At 44.8% G+C, this 21701-nt stretch overlaps 1 protein-coding gene and 1 long non-coding RNA gene across 5 annotated transcripts in view; one reads left to right on the forward strand and one right to left on the reverse strand.

The window, feature by feature from the left end:
- Positions 1-3063: 3063 nt before the first annotated feature.
- LOC307045891 (uncharacterized protein) lies at positions 3064-21697 on the forward strand. Of its 4 annotated transcripts, none has more exons than XR_013810012.1 (6): positions 3064-4149; positions 4558-4635; positions 4811-4909; positions 5228-5382; positions 19187-19308; positions 20125-21697. XR_013810012.1 is itself a non-coding variant. In XM_079691919.1 (6 exons), the coding sequence occupies exons 1-5, from the start codon at positions 4008-4010 to the stop codon at positions 20293-20295; spliced, it is 645 nt and encodes a 214-aa protein (XP_079548045.1). In that variant the 5' UTR covers positions 3064-4007; the 3' UTR covers positions 20296-20298; positions 20657-21697. The 4 variants fall into 4 exon arrangements, 3 of the variants coding, with proteins under 3 accessions (XP_079548045.1, XP_079548046.1, XP_079548044.1); XM_079691919.1 differs by lacking the exon at positions 19187-19308 and having other exon boundaries at positions 20125-20298; positions 20657-21697; XM_079691920.1 differs by having other exon boundaries at positions 19187-21697.
- The window catches only part of LOC307045893, a 34720-nt gene continuing 23683 nt past the window's right edge, over positions 10665-21701 (reverse strand). Inside the window, exons 2-3 of the long non-coding RNA XR_013810013.1 lie at positions 11597-11686; positions 10665-11468 (exon numbers count right to left, since the gene is read on the reverse strand). This is a non-coding gene — a long non-coding RNA (uncharacterized lncRNA). The remainder of the gene's footprint in view (positions 11469-11596; positions 11687-21701) is intronic.

The raw sequence follows: 21701 nt of genomic DNA on the forward strand, positions 1-21701 counted from the left end.
AATATATTATACCATGTATTTATCTCCTCAGGTCTCTCTTTATGTAGCTCATGGGTTCACAGCCTTCTCCACCACACAACGCATGACAAAGCTCCTTCAGGCTGTGTTACCGTCATGTGACAGACCTGCTGTAGAAATATGCTCGGCAATGTGTCGTGGTTGTTATTTCCTAAAAGTTCAAAAGATGACCATTTAACATTAAGCAGATCATGTACAGTATAGTCATTAGTACAATGGTATTCTGCCTTAAAAAAAAATTGGGACAAAATGTTCTTTCGTTTTTTACACAGTGATGGAAAAAAGGTAAAATGGGATAAAATAAGTTCTGCAATGGTTCACATGAGGCTGAAACGTCCTTTTTAAACGAGAAAAATTTCATTATCAGCTTTTTGTGGGACATTTGAACGTTCAGGGTAAGTGGACTAGTCCAACATAATTTACTTTTGGGTTTAATACATGTTAAACTGAGATCTGTGCAGTGACATGTACACACCGCTCTGAGGTTTAATTGCAGCCATATCATATTAAATATTTGCGTATTATTGTTTGTTTTTCAATCATTTTTCTCTCTTCCGGAAAATATAAACTGATATATTCTAAAGCACACAGAGAGTCACAAGTCTTGACCCAAAATATATTTGGGTCAAGACTCGTTTGATTTCCTATTTTTTCAGATAACTTTAACCATACTTAAGGAAATGACTCTTATTTGTATTTCACAAATATCTAAGAATATGTATAATAAATTACCCTAAACTAATAACGCTTCCCACTATTTAATATTTGTATTCAATAGGAATGCATTTTATACTGTAAAACTTTTAATATGCATAGATTTGCAGCCAAATGAGAGGAACTTACAAGAGATTTTCAGTTTTAAAGTGTGTATGTTCAGATAATGCTTCAGAGCCAATGGGGGTTTGTTGCGTTACAAGGCAGCATACAGTGACTGCTTTGTGCGTATAGAAATTAGCATGTGAAAACTCAGAGGCTTCAGGGAATAACAACAAGAAACAAAATCATAAACCATCACGCTCCGGGAAATTATTAGCACATAAAAGGTGCTGCTAACAGAGGGAGGAGATCTGAACACTGCTCAGATACAGGCTGGAGGGTGTGTGCGTGTGCGTGTGCGTGTGTGTGTGTGTGTGTGTGTGTGTGTGTGTGTGTGTGTGTGTGTGTGTGTGTGTGTGTATCACATGAAATATCAGCCCAGATACAGGGAGTGATAGGGGTACATGCTCCCTTCTGGCCTACTAATTCTCAGCTTGCTCTCTGTAAGGCAGCTCACGCAGCTCACACACACACACACACACACACACACACACACACACACACACACACACACACACACACACACACACACACACACACACACACACACACACACACACACACACACACACACACACACACACACACACACACACACACACACACACACACACACACACACACACACACACACACACACACACACACACACACACACACACACACACACACACACACACACACACACAACTTCCTCCTGGCTTTGTGCTCGATTTGAGCGCAAAAATAATTTAAGCACAAAGTAAAGAATCAAGGAGTGATTCGATTTTTAAACCTCTGGTGAAAAATCTGCTCCTTTTCCTCCTTAAAGAACTCACCTATTTGTCTGCAAAGGGTTGCAAATGTTTTTAAGAATGTTTTTTTCATGAAACAAAAGCGTTGCGGACATGAAACACACACTTCAAAAAATCTGCAGGTAGAGATTGATCATAATGTCCACTTCAGACCAGGTAAGCCACGTCCACAGGGGTCCCCACAATCTCCATGACAACCTCCTACCATGGCGACCCCCCCCCACCCCCTCTCTGTGACGACCTCTGTCACCCAGCTGTCTTCCTGAGGCCTGTTACCAGCTAATATGGCTGCTGTGGAGCCCATCTGCTCCCCTGAGGATGGACTATAGACCCTCTATAGACCCCCCCCATGCCCCCCCCCCTGTGGAGCTACTGAACATGGACCTAACACTGCAGCTTCTCTGTCTCAGGGCCTGCTGAAAATTCAATACCACATGGGTTAGTTACACACACACAGCTTCTTAAAGCTTCTCTTTGTCTCTGGGAGTTGCGTAATGGTTCCATGACATCCTGTCACACATCATATGAAATAGATTCCACACAGCTCCCCTCTGCCTTTGCGTTCCACTATCCAAATCCCTTGACCATCACTCTTATCTTTTACTATTCAGGCCACAATGAAAAAGAGAAGTGTGTGTGCAGAAAACACATTGTCAGAATCACTTTTAAAGCAGAAGTCCAGCTAGGAAACAATATCTTTTCAGGTTTTAAAGTAATGTTATCTTTTACTGCTGAAATGTACATTTTCTACACTAACACCAAAGACAGTATATTCGTGTAATTTAAAGCCGTGCATACGATGGGATGCTGTGGTGTGTGAATGCAGATGTGTCGCAGACTTACCCCGGCTGGCCCTGAGGCTGAACATGCTCTGGCAGCGTCCCACTCTCATCTTTTTACACTATCACTCAAAACTCCTCCTTTTTCTTTCTCCAAAATACTCCTTTAACATCCCTCCTCTCCAACATCCTTCTCTATCTTTCTTGTTTTGTTCTTCACTCTCTTTTCCCAATCTTTTACTTTTCTTTTCTAACTTACAATCTGTTTTCTCCACTGATGTCTCTCCTCAGTGTCTTCTCCTTCTCTCTGTCACCCCCCCCCCCCCTCGCCCCCAAGCGCTCCAGGAACTCATGGTCTCGCTGTCTCTCGTCTGGCACAGAGAACAGGCAGACACATGGGAGGGCTGTTTTGTAATCCGTCAGGTCATACCACCCTGGCACAGGGAGAGGGAGGGGAGGGAGACAGAGCCAGAGCCAGCCTATGCTGATACCTTCCATGCTATACCTTCGCTGCATCCCTACGTCTGCAAAGCTGATGGTCTCTCCCTTTTTTCCCACCGATCGCCACGCTCTCTCTGAGGTTTGTGGCACGAGCAAGGATGGGAGGGTGGAAGGAAATAAGGAAGGGAGGAAGTAAAAGAGAGAGAGGAGGAAGCGTGAGAAACGATGGAAGGATGAGCGAGGAGGAATGGGAATGAAATGAGAGATAATGGAGGGTTTTCATGGGGGAGGGGATGCCTCGAAGGCTTGTAGACTGAATCAATGGAGCCTTTTAGCTCGAGCAATATTTATAAGTATAGGAATAAAAGGTCTACCTGGTCATGAATTTGTGATACTGCTGTAGCATTGGCGCCAATGAGAGTGTGTATGAGGCAGGGAAGAGCCGGTGGGAGGCGGGGTTATGGATCAGGGCCGAGCGGCTGTCTGCCTCGCTGCGATGCCGTTTACTCAGCCTCACTTTTAACCTCACTCGTGCTGCTCGCATTCACATTGAAAGTCGGAGGTTGAAACTGGAGGTGACATTTGAGTTGACTGCATTCCAGTATCACAAGTCTGAAGAAAGATGGAGGCCCGAAGGAAATTTGTTCGACTTGTTAACAGCTTTAGCATCACCTCGGGTTAGCCATTGTTAGCAATACTGGTTGATATACGCTTTATTTCAAACTTTGTTGAATGCACACATCGTAGCAACATATCCACAGAATATGAGCAGCACCATGTGTAGTTGATTTAATGTGACACAAATAATACAGAAGAGCTAACATTTTATATTATCAAAGTGTTCTCTTAATGATCATATGGCGAGACCAGGGCCGGCCCGCCACACTGGCGTTATACATTTTCGCCTAGGGCGCTGAACTGTAGAGGGAGCGCAGGGGTGCAGTCCAGATTTTTTTTAATTTTTTTTTTTTTAATAGGCCTATGTATATTTTTTTATTTTTGTAGGCGCCCCCCAGATTCCTTTTTTTTAGGCGCCGCTCAGATCAGGATTCATTTGTTTTTTTGAGAATATGAAAAATAAAACGTAGGGGCGCCCCAACACTGCACCACCCCTCTCTATGTTTTCTTTGGTTCTGTCCATTTGTGTTTCGCGTGTCGCATGCGCTCGCGCTCGCGTTTTGAACGAGAATTAGAACTTCACTGTCACAACATGAAGCGAGGCAACCCCAACAAAAAGCCGTCTGGGGCGCATCGGAAAAGGCGAAGAAAGAGAGAGGAGGAAAAACTCCAGGAAAACAGAGGTATGTCTGATGACTGTTTGTGTTTATTGGCATTTTTCAAGCAACGGTATAAAGCTAGCTAGCCAACGTTAGCTAATGATAGCAGCTGATATATAGTATGATAGAAGCTAGCAGATGAGCTGCTTTACCATCTAGCTTGATAGCTCTTTTTACACCAACTGCACTGTGTGGTTTTTCTTGTATCCTTTATATATATTTGTTATTATTAAAGCTATCTATTTTGTTCCATCTTTAGCTTAAAAATGGTAATGGACACAAAATAATTCTGCTAAATCATTAACTAGCTAGGTTATCACTTAAAAAATATATTTTGCATATTTGGGCACAGGAAATTATGTCAGCTAGTCTGAACTGCTCAGTATTATTGCAGATAGATACCTACTACATTATTCTCTGTGTAATTTCCAGGTGCATTGTTAAAATATCTGGGTAGTCCCACTCCCACCACTGAACAACCTGAGTCTACTGCATCACTGCCTGTAGCAGGTGAGTTCAGTCAAGTTTTTTGTGATATTGCCTGTTGAGTTTATTAGGGTTGTGGGTAGTTCATACACATGTTCACACCTGCACATTACAATAGCACCTATATCACTTATAATGTACATGTTAATGTAAAACAGTGGGTGTCTGAATGTATCCATGCATGTTCGACTGTCTGCAGGTGAAAACGTATCACTACTACCTGTCCCAAGTGAACCTGCTGCTTCACAATCTGCAGGAGAGACATTGGTCCCGAGTACCACAACACAGTCTGCAGCACGTGAGTCCAGTTTAGTATTGCACATTACAATAGCACTTCTCTTACTAATAATGTACATGTTAATGTAAAACACACACACACACACACACACACACACACACACACACACACACACACACACACACACACACACACACACACACACACACACACACACACACACACACACACACACACACACACACACACACACACACACACACACACACACACACACACACACACACACACACACACACACACACACACACACACACACACACACACACACACACACTGGGTGTCTGACTGTATCCATGCATGTTTGACTGTCTGCAGGTGAAAACATATCACTACCTGTCCCAAGTGAACCTGCTGCTACACAATCTGCAGGGGAAACATTGATCCCGAGTACCACAACACAGTCTGCAGCACGTGACGCCACAAAGGCAGCAGCTGTTGACCCTGCCGACTGGCCATCCATGTCTGATAAGGTAAGAACATAGTTTGTGAGCAGAGGACCCTATCAGGCAAAACCACACTTCATTTTTCCAAAAAGACAGGATGGGAGAAGCTGCCACCACCAATACTTTTATAGAAAACTGGTAAATGGGGAAAGGATCAAGAGAAGCTGGCTATTGTACTCACAGAAAAACGACAGCCTTTACTGTTTTTGCTGCAAGCTGTTCTCCCAGAAGGAATACAAATTAATCAATGCAGGACTAAATGACTGGAAAAATTGCCACCAATTACTGAAAACACACGAGAACACTCCAGAACATACTAAACACATGGAATCATGGAAAGAGTTAGAGTTTCGATTACAAAAGGGGCAAACTATTGATAGGACTGAGATGGCGCTTACAGACATAGAAAGGAAGAGATGGCGTGAGGTGGTAACAAGGTTGGTCGCCATCATTCAATCATTAGCTGAGAGAAACATGGGCCTCGGGGGAACATGTGACACATAGTCTAGGACCTGGGTTAGATATGTATGCACTTAATTTAGGAGAGAATATCTCAACTGTTCTCGACTAATATGACCCCACTGAACAACTTGGGATGTGTGCCAAAATCTCTATCCGGGACGAAAAGCCCCAAAATGACCACGCCCTTTTTTTAAAGACCACGCCCCTTTTCATCGGAAGTGCTACTTCCGATATAGCTGTATCTTCTAAACCGTTTGAGCTACATATTTTCTGAGGTGCTCAAAATGTTCAGAATGGCAATATCTAGGGGGAGGGGGTATTCACGAGAACATTCGGTCCACATATTACCATACAACTACCCAAGTACTGGAAATTGAGTTATCCTCTCATGAATTATGTGCATACATGCCTATCTTAACTTAGGTCTTCTACTAATTAATATAACCATTGAATTATAAACTAACAAGACTGCTTTTGAGGCCCTCAAAATGTTCATATTTTACTAGAAATGGCTAAAAAACGTTAATAGGTCAACTTACATACATCTACCTATACACACTGGAATGGCCATTATATTTATTAATTTAAACTTTCTGGACTTAGAGCAAAGTTAGAACATTTGTGTCATGTAGAGAGCTTTAATAAATTACCCAACAGCCAACAATACTTATTTAACACCACATTAGTACTGTTTATGTGTCATGTAAACCAGGGTGAGGAACATGAAGAGTAAGACAACAGAGTCCAGGTCCCCGTATGAGGATGATGAGCAGTGCTCATTCAGTGATAGGGTTTTTACAACAATCACCTCCCTTGCATTTGCAGTACTTGCAACACTTGATCCCAGCTACCCTGCAGGGACACCCATTCTTGCGAGCACACTTGCCACATGTGCAGGGATCTGGCAGGCCTTCGGGTTTTGAGATCACAAACTCAGGGACTAATGAACTACCCAATCTTACAAAACCATAATTCTCGGCATTCATAATCGAGGTGGCGTCTCTAAATGGGGCTTGGACCCACAGCTGCTGTTGGTGATACCCTCTATGGATATGTTTTCTTGCATGAGTTGATGTGCAAGTGGTTCTCTCGAAGTCCATCTTGAGGGCATTGCTATCAAATGCAGCGAGTCGCAGGTCGTCAAATGTCTTCAGGTATGTTGATGGTTTGAGACACTTGACCAAGAATGTCTCTGCCAGCTGTATTGCATTTTCTGTTAGCTGTGGACTGTCGAAATTCAGGATCAGAGAGGAATTTTCTGGTTTGCGGACAGCATTCAGGGCTGCAAGTTTAGTTGATATCTTGATGGTTGTATCGCACCCAGTCAGCGCATGGAGTGCTGGGAGACACTTTGTGAGCTCGTCTCCCAGCGCTAAGCAGATATCATGGAGTGGTAATATTGATCTTCTCACTCCTGAGTTGCGGACGAGCCAGAGCTCTTTGGGACCAAGATCTCTCCAATTGACTGTGATGTGGTATAACAGGCACACAAAGACATCTGTGTCACCTGATGACAGCGTAATGGATGTAGGTCCTGACCGGTGGCTTAGAATGTCCTGCACATGGAACATCATCCTGTCGTCAGCTTCCTCGTGTGTGCAGTTGAGCCGAGGGAATGGAGAAGCACACCCAGCTGACACCGTCCATGCCTGTGGTGATATACCAAGGTATAGAGGTTTGGTACCTTGGTAATTGGTGGTGAGCCACTCAACATAGAATGCCTGGAAAGCAGTTTTGCTGATGGAAGACGACCAGAAGTTCTCTAACACCACTGGGACATTTTGTTTCGGTGATATCACATCAAGGACAACCATTTCCTTTGACTTCCCTCTTCTCTCCCTCTCTCCATTCTTGATGCTATCCTCTCTGTAAGTGTCGAAAACGATGTGGATCTCATCACAGTTGTGTCCAGCTTTGGTGACCATAGATGTCAAGGCAATAGCAAAGTCATGGAATGTTTTGACGGGCGGATCAAGCTTCTTTAAGGGGATCTTTCTCACCAAGGCCATGAAGTCGATAATGATGGCGTGGGTTTGTGGGGATGTTTCTGGACCTTTTTTATCTATTAGTGGGCACAACTTCAGCAGCTCAGTCCCAAGTTGTGATTTGGCACTCTTCCTCAAGTAACCATCTTTGTCAACCAAGAAGTACGCAGAGTTGGTGATCTCATGCTGGAGTAGCTCCTCAACAGTGAAACCCCGGTGACACCCATACTCAATAAACATGAGAGCTTTGTTTGTCTCATCTTTGATGTCTACTTTGGGAGCCAAATTCAAGGTGGTCTTAGGGGACGTAAACTTGATTTTGCTAATAGTTGAGTGTATCGATATTGACCTATTTCTGAGTCGCTCATCGATAAATTTAGCACAAGCAGCGCTGCCCTCCTTCATACAGCACAACAACTTGTCTATGTCTACGTTGGTCACAATTCCTCCAGTGAGAATATTCTTCAGCGCTACCTGGTCTCGTAGATGACTGCATACCTTCAGGAGATACTCTGCTATGTCTTGCACCATCCCAACTATCTTAGTTGCAGTACTCGGATTGAAGTCGTGGTGAAGTGAGAGTTCTCCTTCTACATCATCCTTCATCTTCAGGAGGTCAACGTACTGGTCTTTCTTATGCTTGATGATACCCCACAGAGCTACTGCTTCCTTCTTCCTGGTGATACCAATTATCCCCCCACTCACTTTGGCAGGCCGGTTGTAGCACTGCTCTAGTGCCTGGTCAAACGGCACTCCACTACCTTTCTTGGTGGTGTTCACGACAAATCCACCATGCATGTAGGAGTCGTACAGTAGTGGGAACTTATCCTTCAGTTGATAGCAGTCCTGCAGGAATAATGGTGTCCACCGACAGTAGTTTGTTCTCCCAAAAAAGAAGAACAGTGAAGTTGCCCTCTCCATAGCACTGAGGTAGAGAATCCAATCTCCAGAGCGCAGAGAATTGGTCAGATCCCTAACTATTGGGTACATGTCGGAAACGTATGTGTTCCAGTAATCAAAAGGACTGGGACAGCGATGCCCTTTCTTTCAGGTAGACTTGAAAGGCTGCTTGGATGGTGTCAGCACGCTCCTTTGTCGTGTTCCATTCTTCGGCCGTGAGGTCTTTGGACTGGCAGTTGACCTGCAGTGCCTCTAGCTCCGTTCATCTCTCAGGGTATTTGGAGAGGAATGCTTCCAACATGAGAGATGTGAGGACCTTGTGTATCATTGAATGGGCAGTGCGGGCCCTGGAATAGTGGGAACCGGAGATCACACTCTTGATGACATCAGTACCATAGCACTCGGTCTCAAATAGAACAGCAAACATTCCAGAGGGTTCCAGATATGTACCAAGACAGGCCAACACAATCTTCTCCATATGAAACCCACCTAGACCAAGGAATTTGTTGCTAAACTGGTCTGGTTTCATGAGCTGAATTTCCTTGGCAATACGGTACACACCTTCGTCGGCCCACAACCCACCGTAGGTATCACCCTTCTGTTTCAGAGCATCCTGAAAGTTAATCATCGTGGTGAAGATTGCATCGTATGTTGTAGCTGGATAGGGAAGGATGGGGGTAAGAATTGTGGTGGTAGGATGAAAGGTGCTATTCACAGTTGCACTTCTCAGAGCTGTAAATCCTGGGACATAGTCACTCTCATGTGTCGCTCTTTTGGAGAAGCGATTGACTATCCACAGAAAATGGTCAGAATCTATTGACTTGGTGGACCCAGTGAAGTCTGTTGCTGTGGTGGAGCTATCAGTTGTTGTGGGAGAGGGGTCTGTCGACATATCCAAGACTTCTGCTGCTGCAGTAGTGGAGCTCGTTGTGTTGGAAGTTGGTTCTGCTGCCATGGCGATGGGGCCTGTTGTCAAGGTTGATGGGTCTGTTGCCGTGGAAGTGTGTATCACATCAGATACTACAGTGGTTGAGTCTGTTGCTGAGGTAGAGGGTTCTGCTGCTGTAGTAGAGACTGTTGTTGGATCAACAACTGTTGCTGGGGCTATCGGGCCCAATGTAGTAGAATTGTAGAGAATCTCTGATACCTTGTAGTTGGTGGGTATCTCCCCGCATTCCTTCACTGCCCCCATCCTGATGAGCTGTTGGCAGCTGACTGTAGACCTAAGCTTTATTGTGGTCCGGCTCTGAGCGGCAAGGGGCCTTGCAGAGATCTCACTCTCCTCTGATGGTTTCGCCAGATGAATTGGAACATTTTGGAAGAGAACAAGGATGGTATCGTGTGTGGAGCCTGTTCCTGCCAGGGTGCTTTCATTGCGGTCAAAGTTGTCCAATGCCCCATTTAGTGGGCTTGTTGCTTCAAGGACAGTGGGAAGAGGTACTCTGTTGCCACCTGCTGTAGTGATGATCCGTTCAGCGAGGTCCACATCAATCCTCTTGACTGTGTTGTAGCTGACACATATTCCATGATGGTTAAGAGCGGTCACTAGCTCTTTTGATCGTGTCAGACTGTGCACTCCTTGAGCCGCCATGACATGGAAAGGTGTTGGTTCCTTGCCATCAGTCATGATGTAGTGCAGAATTTGAAAGACTACATCAGTCTTCAGCTTAGAGGTTGTTTTCCCCTTGAACATATAGGAGCAAAACTCCTCCCATCTTGGTGGTGGGTTCTTAATTAATATGTCCATGGACAGTTTGAGGTCCTGGGGCTCACAAAGGCTCATCTGCAGTCCAAACCTATATCCTGTCAGCTCCTGCACCAGCTCAGTTGCAACCTGTTGGACAGGTGAAACTCGCAGGGACTCTACCAAGGCCTCTATAGAACTGTTGGTACAAAGTACCATCTGGGATATTCGTTTGTTACTTGGGTATGTAAAACAGACGGCGTCTCCATCAACTCGATGATCAGCTGCTTTACAGTTCTGTTTGACACTATTCCAGCTGAACCTTCATTTAGCCTGTCTCTGATGGAAGTCAGACTGTGTGCTGACCTACTAAAGTCAATCCCAAGGACTAAAAATCTAGCCTTGAAGGAGTTGTCTCCGGCTGTTACCGACTCCTCCTTTTCGAGGTTTTTCAGTATTTCATCAATTTTAGCATGATATTTATTGAAATAGACTTTACAACATTGGTCGTGATATCGGATATCAGCCGCAAAAACATCATCTAGCTCACACATTGCCGCTGTTTCAGTGTACACATGGTCCTTGAACAACATGGCCGCATTTAGTATTTTTTGGGCCATGGGCCTTTCACAGATTCTGAACAATGTGTGTATTTTCTTCTGTTTAAATGTCTTGCAATCCGAACCACAAAAGATACAGACATTTGTAGTTACACTGGACTTAAATCGCTTGCTGTGTCGCTCAGATGTATCATTAATAGGCCCCTGCTGAGATGGTTCTGATTGTTCTAGTGGTTGGGTTATGCTGTCATTCTTAGCCATATCCCTTTGAAAACTTCTGTAGCAAGATGAGGTGTGGTATTTCATGATACCCTGCTCTTGCACGGTCAGTTGAAGAACCCTAGCAGCTCGAGTGTCATTACTCTCTGTTTGTTTGGCAAGCGAAACAATATAACCCCTGCCGATTTCACCACTAGAGAGGTACTCAGATCGGTTCTTCTTCTGGCATAGGATGCACTCCTCGAGATCGATCGGCTTGATCGGCTTAGGTTTAGCAGAAGGAGCAGCGAGCGGTACCACATCCTGAAAATAAAAGAAACATGTTTAAAATTATCGATGGCATGGGTTATCAGTATCACCATACAATATACTACTTGGGATACCCACAGAAAGAAGAGGTAGGTAAATAAAAAAATCAAAGCTTGTCTTACCATTTCGCTGTACTTCAGTGAGATATTATCTCTGTTAAACTGGATGGATACGTCTTTCTCTCGTACTCTCTCCAGCTGTTAGCACTGGTGCTATGAATAAACAAAAAGCAGTTAGTTTTATATAATTCAATGGTTATATTAATTAGTAGAAGACCTAAGTTAAGATAGGCATGTATGCACATAATTCATGAGAGGATAACTCAATTTCCAGTACTTGGGTAGTTGTATGGTAATAAGTGGACCGAATGTTCTCGTGAATACCCCCTCCCCCTAGATATTGCCATTCTGAACATTTTGAGCACCTCAGAAAATATGTAGCTCAAACGGTTTAGAAGATACAGCTATATCGGAAGTAGCACTTCCGATGAAAAGGGGCGTGGTCTTTAAAAAAGGGCGTGGTCATTTTGGGGCTTTTCGTCCCGGATAGAGATTTTGGCACACATCCCAAGTTGTTCAGTGGGGTCATATTAGTCTAGAACAGTTGAGATATTCTCTCCTAAATTAAGTGCATATCTAACCCAGGTCCTCTACTAACACTCAACAAACCCAACAATAGCAACTTCCTTAAAGAAGTGGAGCTGATGGCAATGTTTGACCCTGTAATACACGTTGCTAAAGTCAAAAGGGGTGCAAGCCATACCACATATCTCGGAAAAAATATTCAAAATGAACTCATTGGTGAGAGAATCAGAACCCACATGATTGAAGAAATTAAGAAGGCTAAATATTATTCCATCATTCTGGACTGCACACCTGACATTAGCCACACAGAGCAGTTATCAGTCATCTTAAGGATTGTTACAATGGAGGAGATGCCACAAGTTAAGGAACACATCATGGGGTTCCTTGTCGCTGAGGAATCAACTGGTGAGAGTTTGTCATCCCTCATCCTGGACAGGCTCCAAGAACTGAACATCCCCTTTGAGGACTGTAGGGGACAGTCTTATGACAATGGTGCCAATATGCGAGGGAAAAACCAAGGAGTTCAGGCCAGGTTAGTTGAACTAAACCCGAGGGCACTATTCGTGCCATGTGGCGCACACACTCTCAATCTGGTGTTAGCTGATGCAGCGAAAAGCTCCCTAGATGCCACTGGATACTTTGGCTACCTCCAAAAGCTTTTTACATTGTTTTCAGCATCCACAAAGCGCTGGGACATTTTGATGAGCCATGTCACCACTACCTTGAAATCATGGTCTGAAACCAGGTGGGAGAGCCGGGTCAACAGTGTGGAAGCTGTGCAATATCAGGCTCAACATGTTCGAGATGCACTTTTGGAGGTGAGGGACAAGACCACTGACATAATGATCAAAATAGAGGCACAGTCTTTGGCTGAGGAAGTGGGGTCCTACCGCTTCTCCATTTGCACTGTGGTGTGGTACGACATCCTCAGTAAAGTCAAACAGGTCAGTAAGGTCATGCAGTCTGTGTCAATGCAACTTGACATCGCAGTTGACCTCCTGAGAAAGACAAAGGCCACCCTGGAAGACTACAGAGCCACTGGATTTGCCTCTGCTCAGATCAGTGCTAAAGACATGTGTGAGGACATGGATGTGGATGCTGTCCTCAAGGAGAAGAGGCTGAGGTCAACCAAGAGGCAGTTCTCTTATGAAGCACCTGATGAGCCAATGGCCAATGGCCTAAAAAAGATGGAAGTTACATTTTTCAACAGGGTGGTTGATGTTTGCATCACTTCCGTCAATGAGCGTTTTGAACACCTGGAAGAAGTTCAGGCAAAGTTTGGGGTGCTTGTCAACTTCCCCGAACTGCCCAGAAACGAGCTGACAAAGCAGTATCAAACACTGAGCAACACCCTGAGCTCTGGCGGACAGTCAGACATAGATGGAAAAGAGTTGGCACTGGAGCTGATGAACTTTCCAACTCTCCCCTCACCCACAATGACCACCCTGGAACTGTTGGTGTTCTTGGAAAGGAAGAGCCTGAGGGAGGTTTATCCTAATATGTGGGTGGCCCTCAGGATCGCAGTCACTATGCCAGTGACAGTGGCTTCAGCAGAAAGAAGCTTCTCAAAGCTGAAGTTAATTAAAACCTACCTGAGGTCTACAATGGTCCAAGAACGCCTCAGTGGACTTGCCATCATCAGCATTAACAGTGATGTTTCTCGTCAGCTGTCATATGAGGATGTTATCGATGACTTTGCAGCAAAGAAGTCAAGACGAGTGCAATTCTGAGTGTTTAAGTTAAGCAAGTCAGTAAGGTATTTATTTATTATTACAATATGTGTGTTCAAAAACAGAAATGTAATTGTTCTTTTTTTGTATAAATCGTTTTTATGTATTTGTTAATATTTTTCATTTATTTTATTTTATTTATTTATTATTACAATACGTGTGTTCTTAAGTGTTCTTTAAAATATTTCTATAACTCCTTCTGCGGAAGCTACTTGTTTATTAAAAGATGTTTGTTGAATTATAACAAAAGCAAGTGTGGTTTTTGTATTTGTGTGTAGGGTGGGGGGGTTGGTGTTTTCAATGTATACTATAAGACAGTAAACAAAAAATATCGTTTAAAAACTGGAGAGATGGTAGGTTATTGGTTATTGGTAAGCCTTTTTGCCTATGTCAATAAGTTATAATAAGGGGGGGGGGGGCGCCAGCTAAAATCTCGCCTAGGGCTGCAAATTGTCTAGAGCCGGCCCTGGGCGATACTCCATTTTGAAGGATGATCTCGGGTATTGCGAGGTATCTCCGAGTTTCCAAGCTGGAAGTCCGACCTCAGCAGGGAGTTCCAGTTGAAATTCCGACTGGGAACTCGTACTTTCGCTTCCGAGTACAACTGGAACGCACCATCAGCTCAGGAACATGCTGTACAAAACATAGCCGCGGGAAGTAGGGGTGCTGGGGGTGCTGCAGCACCCCCTGTTGGCGAGTGGTGTACATTTTAAAAACTGAGTGACCACCTAAATAAAAATGATTAAACTACATAAAATAGTTATGATTTTACTTAAAATAAAATTTGCATAGTAGCATATAATAGTCATAGTATATATTTGTATCAGTCAGGTGGCTTGAATTTATTTTAGTCATCTAGGTCGTAGGTCGTGGGATAGTGACGTAATTGACGCGACACACACACTGCAGAGTGACAACTTTTTAGAATGGCGCAAAAAAGGATTTTGGATTTTTTTCTCCAACAAACAACCCAATAAAAAGAGTGGACCACCAACTACTCCAACTAGAGTAATATGACACAGAAGAGACTGACACATCTGACTTTGATGCATGTCCATAGTAACATTTTGGACAATGTGGATGTATCTGCTCTAATGAGGGTCTTCATTAGTGCCACCCCAGAGAGGAAGGCTACATTTGGGGTTTTGTGAAGCCCCAACACATACGCAAGGTAAGACGTTATTTTCCTTTAATGCTGCTGCCGCTGTGCAGTGTTTTGCCTTGTCAATCAGTTAAAATTGAATTCATAGTTTTATTAATATTGTAAATAATATTTTCTGACTATTTGTAATGTTATGTAGGTTTGTAAGACCCATAGTTAGCGTGTGGGCATGTGCAGCTGTTGCTAAGTGATGTAGGTCTATAGCCTAATGGTTTATTAAGCATAACAGTTAAGGCGAGACACCCCAGGTGAATAGGGTAATTTTTTTTAACTTAAAGATATCAGCTAGACAATCCTCCAGTTAATTACCTACAATAATGCAATTGTTTCTTGTATTACAAGTTTTCTGAATATGCAAATGATCCATTATCTCATTAAATATGCGCATATTTTTAACACATTTCAGGAACCGAAATCTGAATTTTGGATAAAGCCAGGTTCAAAATTATTGTTTCATTTTGTATTCATATTAGCATCCAAGGCTTTTACAGAAGGGATTTTGGATATCTCTTTTTATCACTCCATAAATTAGAAAATACTGTTAACAGCCCTAAAATATCAATTTTCGCCATGTTTTTAGGTATACAATATTATATAATTCAGGCTATGAATGATATATGAACAAACCCTTTAGTAAAAACCTTCATAATGTTGATAGGAATATAACTGGAAGGTTTGGTGTATGTAAGTGCAACTAAAGTGGACATTTCGGAGTAGGAGTAAAAACTCATTTTGAGAAAACGACCTTTAAAGATTGCAGTGTGGCGCTAGCTAAACCCTCCTGTTCTTTGGATGACAGCTTGCGCCTCGACGCTTTCCGTGAAGGTATTTAATTTTGGGGGTCATTTGTTTTTTGTATAATCTTGCTTCGTGCAAGTGACAATTGTTGTTGTCTTCTCTGTGAACGTTTTTTCGTCGTTCTTTTGCCATTTTGAGATTTAAATTTGTAGCGAAAAGCTAACCAGGAAGTGTTTTAGCACACCACGTGACGCATCTGAACGAATCACGTTGTCAGAAGTTGACACCAGCCAATGAGATTTCGTTTCTTGGTTTAAGACCCTTTTGTACTTTCACGATTGGTTGCTGATGCAAAGGAAATTACCATATTTGGATCCGATGAGATTGTGCAGGAGAGACGGAGCTTTCCAACGATATCTCTGATGACATGGTGCAAACAGCGGTCGCGGTACTTTATGTTACTTTAGAATTCTAACTTTTGGTGAATTTAGGAGAAATATACAGACGCAAATAGACAAACTATAGTAAAATAAACACTTAAGTGTGTATTTTGTACGTTTTCCTTCCAAAAGCCTGAAAGAAAACATATTATGGAATCAAAATAGCACAACATCTCAAAATGTACCAGTGCATGAAAAACGATGTTTTTGCCTGCCGTATCTCGCCTTTAACAAACAATTTATGCTGCTCGTATCGCTGACAGCCGGGCCGGCCCAGCACCGCCTTTTTTCTTCTTTTTTTAAAGCGGCCCCCCTCCCCACTTTTGGCAGCACCTCCTGAGCAAAATGACTTCCCGCAGCTATGGCACCACAACACCTACAATGTTTGGATGTGAGTGCTATTATGTTCATTTGGTTGTTTTAATGGTTGAACTGTTGCAAAATAATCGACCACAATTGTCAAGGGCTGAGTTTAGAAGGCAGAACCCAAACGAAAGACAGGCAGGTGTAAATAACAAAAAGCTAGCTTAGTTAAATAAAGCTAATAAAGCTTTTAATAAAGTATGTCAAAATAAAGCAAGCAAGGTGAAAACATAATAATAGAAAACAACAAAACAAAATGAGGAACGAACAAATAGCTAAACAAGGGTACAAATTAAGAATCATACGGAGACAGGAAAACAGAACAACAGAGAACAAGACAGAGAACACTAGGGGAAACACAAATATATACTTACAGGACTCATGACAAGATACAGCTGCGGAAGGCAGCAGAAAACACGGCAGCAGGTGATTGGACACAGGTGGATAGGATCAGGGCGGGGCAGACATCACAAGGAGAATCTACATTTCGAAACCGTGTCGCGCCACACTAATTGCGCCGCGAGGTGAGGCCCCACGCAGTCTGCGTGATCTGCCTGTAGGAAGGGACGGCCCTGCATGTGATAAGACTTTGGGAACCATCACATACCTTCAGTCAACATTAATCAATATACTGGACACAATGCTGTTATAGTATATTTGGTGATGTCCGAGGAGAGTTGTTGGACTGGCCAATCAGCGGCTAAGCTCAGTGACGTTTCAGATACCGTACATCAGTGAGTCTGTGGGGGGCCGATATCACCCTGTGATGACTAAGGTCAATTCTGAACCAGAAACTTCCTGCAGTCTCTCCTTCAAGGTGTAATATACACATGAAAAACAACAGGTTGGGACGGATTCCAGACGTCCCAAAAAAACAAAAATCCAGCAGGGTGGGTCTCGGGCGGACGGGGGCAAGGCAGAGTTCAAAAAAGGGGAATTCGGGCGGACGGCCCGGGGGCAAGGCAGAGTTCAAAAAGGGGAATTCGGGCGGACGGCCTGGGGGCAAGGCAGAGTCCATGGAGGGAATCTCGGGCGGACGGCCCGGGGCAAGGCAGAGTCCGAGGAGGGGTGAAGACCAGACAGCTCCGGAGGCCGGTCAGGAGCCAGTGTCGGCAAGATCCCCCATGGAAGAGGACACAGGACCGGCAGGACCCCCGGCAGGAGAGCAGTCGGCGGGACCTCCAACGGCACAGGACATGGGGTTGGCAGGACCCCCGGCAGAAGAGTAGTCTGCGGGACCTCCAACGGCTCAGGACATGGGGTTGGCAGGACCCCCGGCAGAAGAGCAGTCTGCGGGACCTCCAACGGCTCAGGACATGGGGTTGGCAGGACCCCCGGCAGAAGAGTAGTCTGCGGGACCTCCAACGGGACCAGACATGGAGTTGGCAGGACCCCCGGCAGAAGAGTAGTCTGCGGGACCTCCAACGGCACAGGACATGGGGTTGGCAGGACTCCAGGCAGAAGAGCAGTCTGCGGGACCTCCAACGGCTCAGGACATGGGGTTGGCAGGACCTCCGGCAGAAGAGCAGTCTGCGGGACCTCCAACGGCTCAGGACATGGGGTTGGCAGGACCCCCGGCAGAAGAGTAGTCTGCGGGACCTCCAACGGGACACGACATGGAGTTGGCAGGACCCTCGGCAGAAGAGTAGTCTGCGGGACCTCCAACGTGACAAGACATGGAGTTGGCAGGACCCCCGGCAGAAGAGTAGTCTGCGGGTCCTCCAACGGCACAGGACATGGGGTTGGCAGGACCCCCGGCAGAAGAGTAGTCTGCGGGACCTCCAACGGGACCAGACATGGAGTTGGCAGGACCCTCGGCAGAAGCGCAGTCTGCGGGACCTCCAACGGCTCAGGACATGGGGTTGGCAGGACCCCCGGCAGAAGGGCAGTCTGCGGGACCTCCAACGACACTTGAGTGGGTTGGTTCGCCAACAGAACCCGGGGAGCTGGCGTCGGACGGACAGCCAACAGGAGACGAGGTGCTGTAGTCGGCCGGTATGTCGACAGGACTCGGGGAGCTGGCGTCGGACGGACAGCCATCAGGACACGGGGAGCTGGCGTCGGACGGACAGCCAACCGGAGACGAGGTGCTGGAGTCGGCCGGTACGCCGACAGGACTCTGGAAGCTGGCGTCGGACGGACAGCCAACCGGAGACGAGGTGCTGGAGTCGGCCGGTACGCCGACAGGACTCGGGGAGCTGGCGTTGGCCGATGAGTCAGCAGGTGACGAGGAGCCGGAGTCGGGACCATGGTTACTGGAGCCGGCACTGAAGCCGGGACCATGGCTGTAAGGTCCGGTTCTGGAGCCGGAAACATGGCTGTAAGGTTCGGTTCTGGAGCCGGAAACATTGCTGTAAGGGCCGGTTCTGGGGCCGGAACCATGGCTCTTGGGGCTTGAGCTGCTAGCTTGGCCTTGCGACTCCTCCTCTTAGCAGCCGCCTGAATACTCCGTGGACCTCCATAAGCCAGACGAGTTCCAGAATATGACTCCTGGACAGGAGCAGGAACTGGGGCAGAAGCATGGGTTGACTGCAGACGGAACCCACCGAGGCGTATGGTGCCAGGTTGGGAGGCCGGGAGCTAGCATGCCTGGGGCTAGCAGGCCGGGAATCACACACTGAGAGGAAGTCCAAAATCCAGCCAGGTAAGAATTTAACTAAACCTGGTTTCTCCATTGTCCTCTGGTGTGCCTCAGCCCGAACAGCCTCTCGCTGCTGACCCCTGGACGCTCCCAACCATCGACTAGAGCAGACAGCCAAAGCAACGGTTAACTCCAATATCTCCTGCTCGAAAGGATCTGCTGGGCCCATATTTCAGGTCGGTTCGTACTGTCACGGTTTGTGAAACAAGCAGGACCCAAATGCAGATTTAAACTGAAACTTCCTTTATTTCAAGGCTATGATCTATATAGACAATGACAAAACAGAACACTCACCGCAGAACTAGTCAGGGAACAAGACGAACCGACCAAGACAGACAGACAACCCAGAACTTAAATACACACAAGACTCAATCACAAAACAAGACACAGGTGAGGAGGGAGGAGAAAACACAGGGGCCCAGGTGAACATAATCAGACAATTAGACACACCAGGGAACTAATGACAAGAGGAAAACACAGGGAAAAGGACCAGACAATAACCCAGAGGAAAACATGACAGGGAAAACAGCAAAAACACCCAAACCTACAAAACTATAAACGTGACATAACATGAGAATCGTGACAAGTCCTGGTGATATGGTTTATGTGTTTATCGAATTTGAGCTGTCAAAAATTACTCCAAGGTTGGGAATGTGAGGATAGGGGGTTAGAGTGGCGTTGTCAAGGGTGAGGTTGAAGTTCTGGTGGGTGTTGGTGCGGGATGTGGGTCCGATTATGATGAAGTCTGATTTGTTGCTGTTCAGTTGAAGGTAGTTTGTTTGAACTTACTCAGGACATTGCCCTGTTGTGCAAGAGTAAACACTTCCAGCATAGGTGTACCAGTAACATACCAGTAAACATCAGGGAACGGTCATGGAGATTTTCTAATCTTACAAGTACAGTCTATCTGACAAAAAACTTGACTGTTATCTGTGCTGCTCTATATACAAAGGGACAGAGCTGACTATCTTCTGTGGTCTTTTGGGCTGCAGGTGGCACTCCTACAGATGAAGGGACTGAAGCCCCCTGGACGCTGCGTAGGTGGTTCGAGACAGGAGAATGATGGACAAGATGACACCATGTCCCACTCCCCCTCTTGGACACTGTTTCCACACTGTGCAGCTCCTTCAGTGACAGGCTGCTTTACCCACGGTGTGTCATGAGAGGTGGGAAATACTGCAGGTCCTTCCTTCCTGCAGCAGTCAGAATTTACATCCACCACGGCCCCTCGTAGAACACCACCTACACAACAACATATACTAGTTTACATACTATAATATCACCGTTGTGAAATAACACTTATGAGAATTGTTTTAACTATTTTACAATGCTACTTCTTTTCGCTATTTCTTTTGTTAATACTGTTACAACATTTTTTTAAATAACACTGTGGAATACATACTTCGCTATTCACTACTGTTATCTAGATACTACATTATTTCTATAGGATCCCCTTAATTTCTACAATACTGCTACTCTTTCTACCTTGCATGGCTACTAATTGTATTTTATTTCATTTTACAGGTGCTTGCCTCTTTATTTAAAACTATTGTGTTTGTCTTTATCTCTACTGTGCCCTTTGATGTAACAGTGTCAAATTCCTCTGTGTGGAGTAAATGTCTCAAATGTTTCAATAAACGAATGGAGTTGTAATCTGACTGGGATGAAACCACACCAAAGCACTCAAATGTTATGCTGTTTTACATCCACTGTGCCACCCAATAAGAGCAGGACAATTGCCAGGAGAGATGACTTCAAATGCAATGGCTGACACTGTACACATGCTATCGTGGAGAGTGAATCATTCTCACGTTTTTTAGCACACTTCATCATCACCTAAACCACAGTGCCTTTGTTATATTCATCCTCCCCCATCCTCCCATTCCTCCTCTCTTCAACCCCCACCACTCTCTCAGTATCTGCAGCTGTAACAAGAACCAGCCTCGCTCCTTTCCAGTGAGCCATTTCAGATTGAACCCCCAGTGTTCAGTGGACCTCTCCAGGGAGAAGCCTCTTGTTGTGTAACAGGCACATTGCTGTGTGTAGGTGTAAAACACAGCACTGCATATATGAATATTTCACTGCAACAACGGAACTGCCCAGCACACATTCTCTCAAGCGTACATTTCTAAAAGGACCAGTCTGGGTGCACACAGTTAGTATTTTGTAATTGTTCTAGTAGTAACGTCTATTAAGATCATTGGAAATTGAAATGGACAAGCTAACGGTGTTAGCCAGGAGTCAGATCTAATATCTGGATGTGGTTTAATGTGCTTTACGGAAAAAATGGCTGCACCAGGATATATCTGACAACTGTCACACAATCTTATTTCCCCATAGGCTAAATAATGTATTTTGATTGAGTGATTGATCATTAACATCCCCCGGTTGGACAGAAAACTGGGAGAAATTGTTTTAAAGGTGAAATGGCCCCAAATGTATATAAAATAAAAATAAATTAAGTTCAAGTTATGTTTTAATTTATTTTTTTCATTTTAAAGATATCTGTCGTTGAATATTCTTTAATTTCTTAACTACTAGTTTAGATGTTTATAATGCTGGTGACTAT

This window comes from Notothenia rossii (assembly GCF_949606895.1).
Source record: "Notothenia rossii genome assembly, chromosome: 7".
Classification (NCBI taxonomy): domain Eukaryota; kingdom Metazoa; phylum Chordata; class Actinopteri; order Perciformes; family Nototheniidae; genus Notothenia; species Notothenia rossii.

Excerpts from the sequence above, each read along its gene's own strand:
- LOC307045891 (XM_079691918.1), top strand. The coding sequence starts at position 4,008 with ATGCGCTCGCGCTCGCGTTTTGAACGAGAATTAGAACTTCACTGTCAC. Across the intron at positions 4,150-4,557 it reads AAAACTCCAGGAAAACAGAG|GTGCATTGTTAAAATATCTG; the intron begins GTATGTCTGATG and ends TGTAATTTCCAG. Across the intron at positions 4,910-5,227 it reads CACAACACAGTCTGCAGCAC|GTGAAAACATATCACTACCT; the intron begins GTGAGTCCAGTT and ends GACTGTCTGCAG.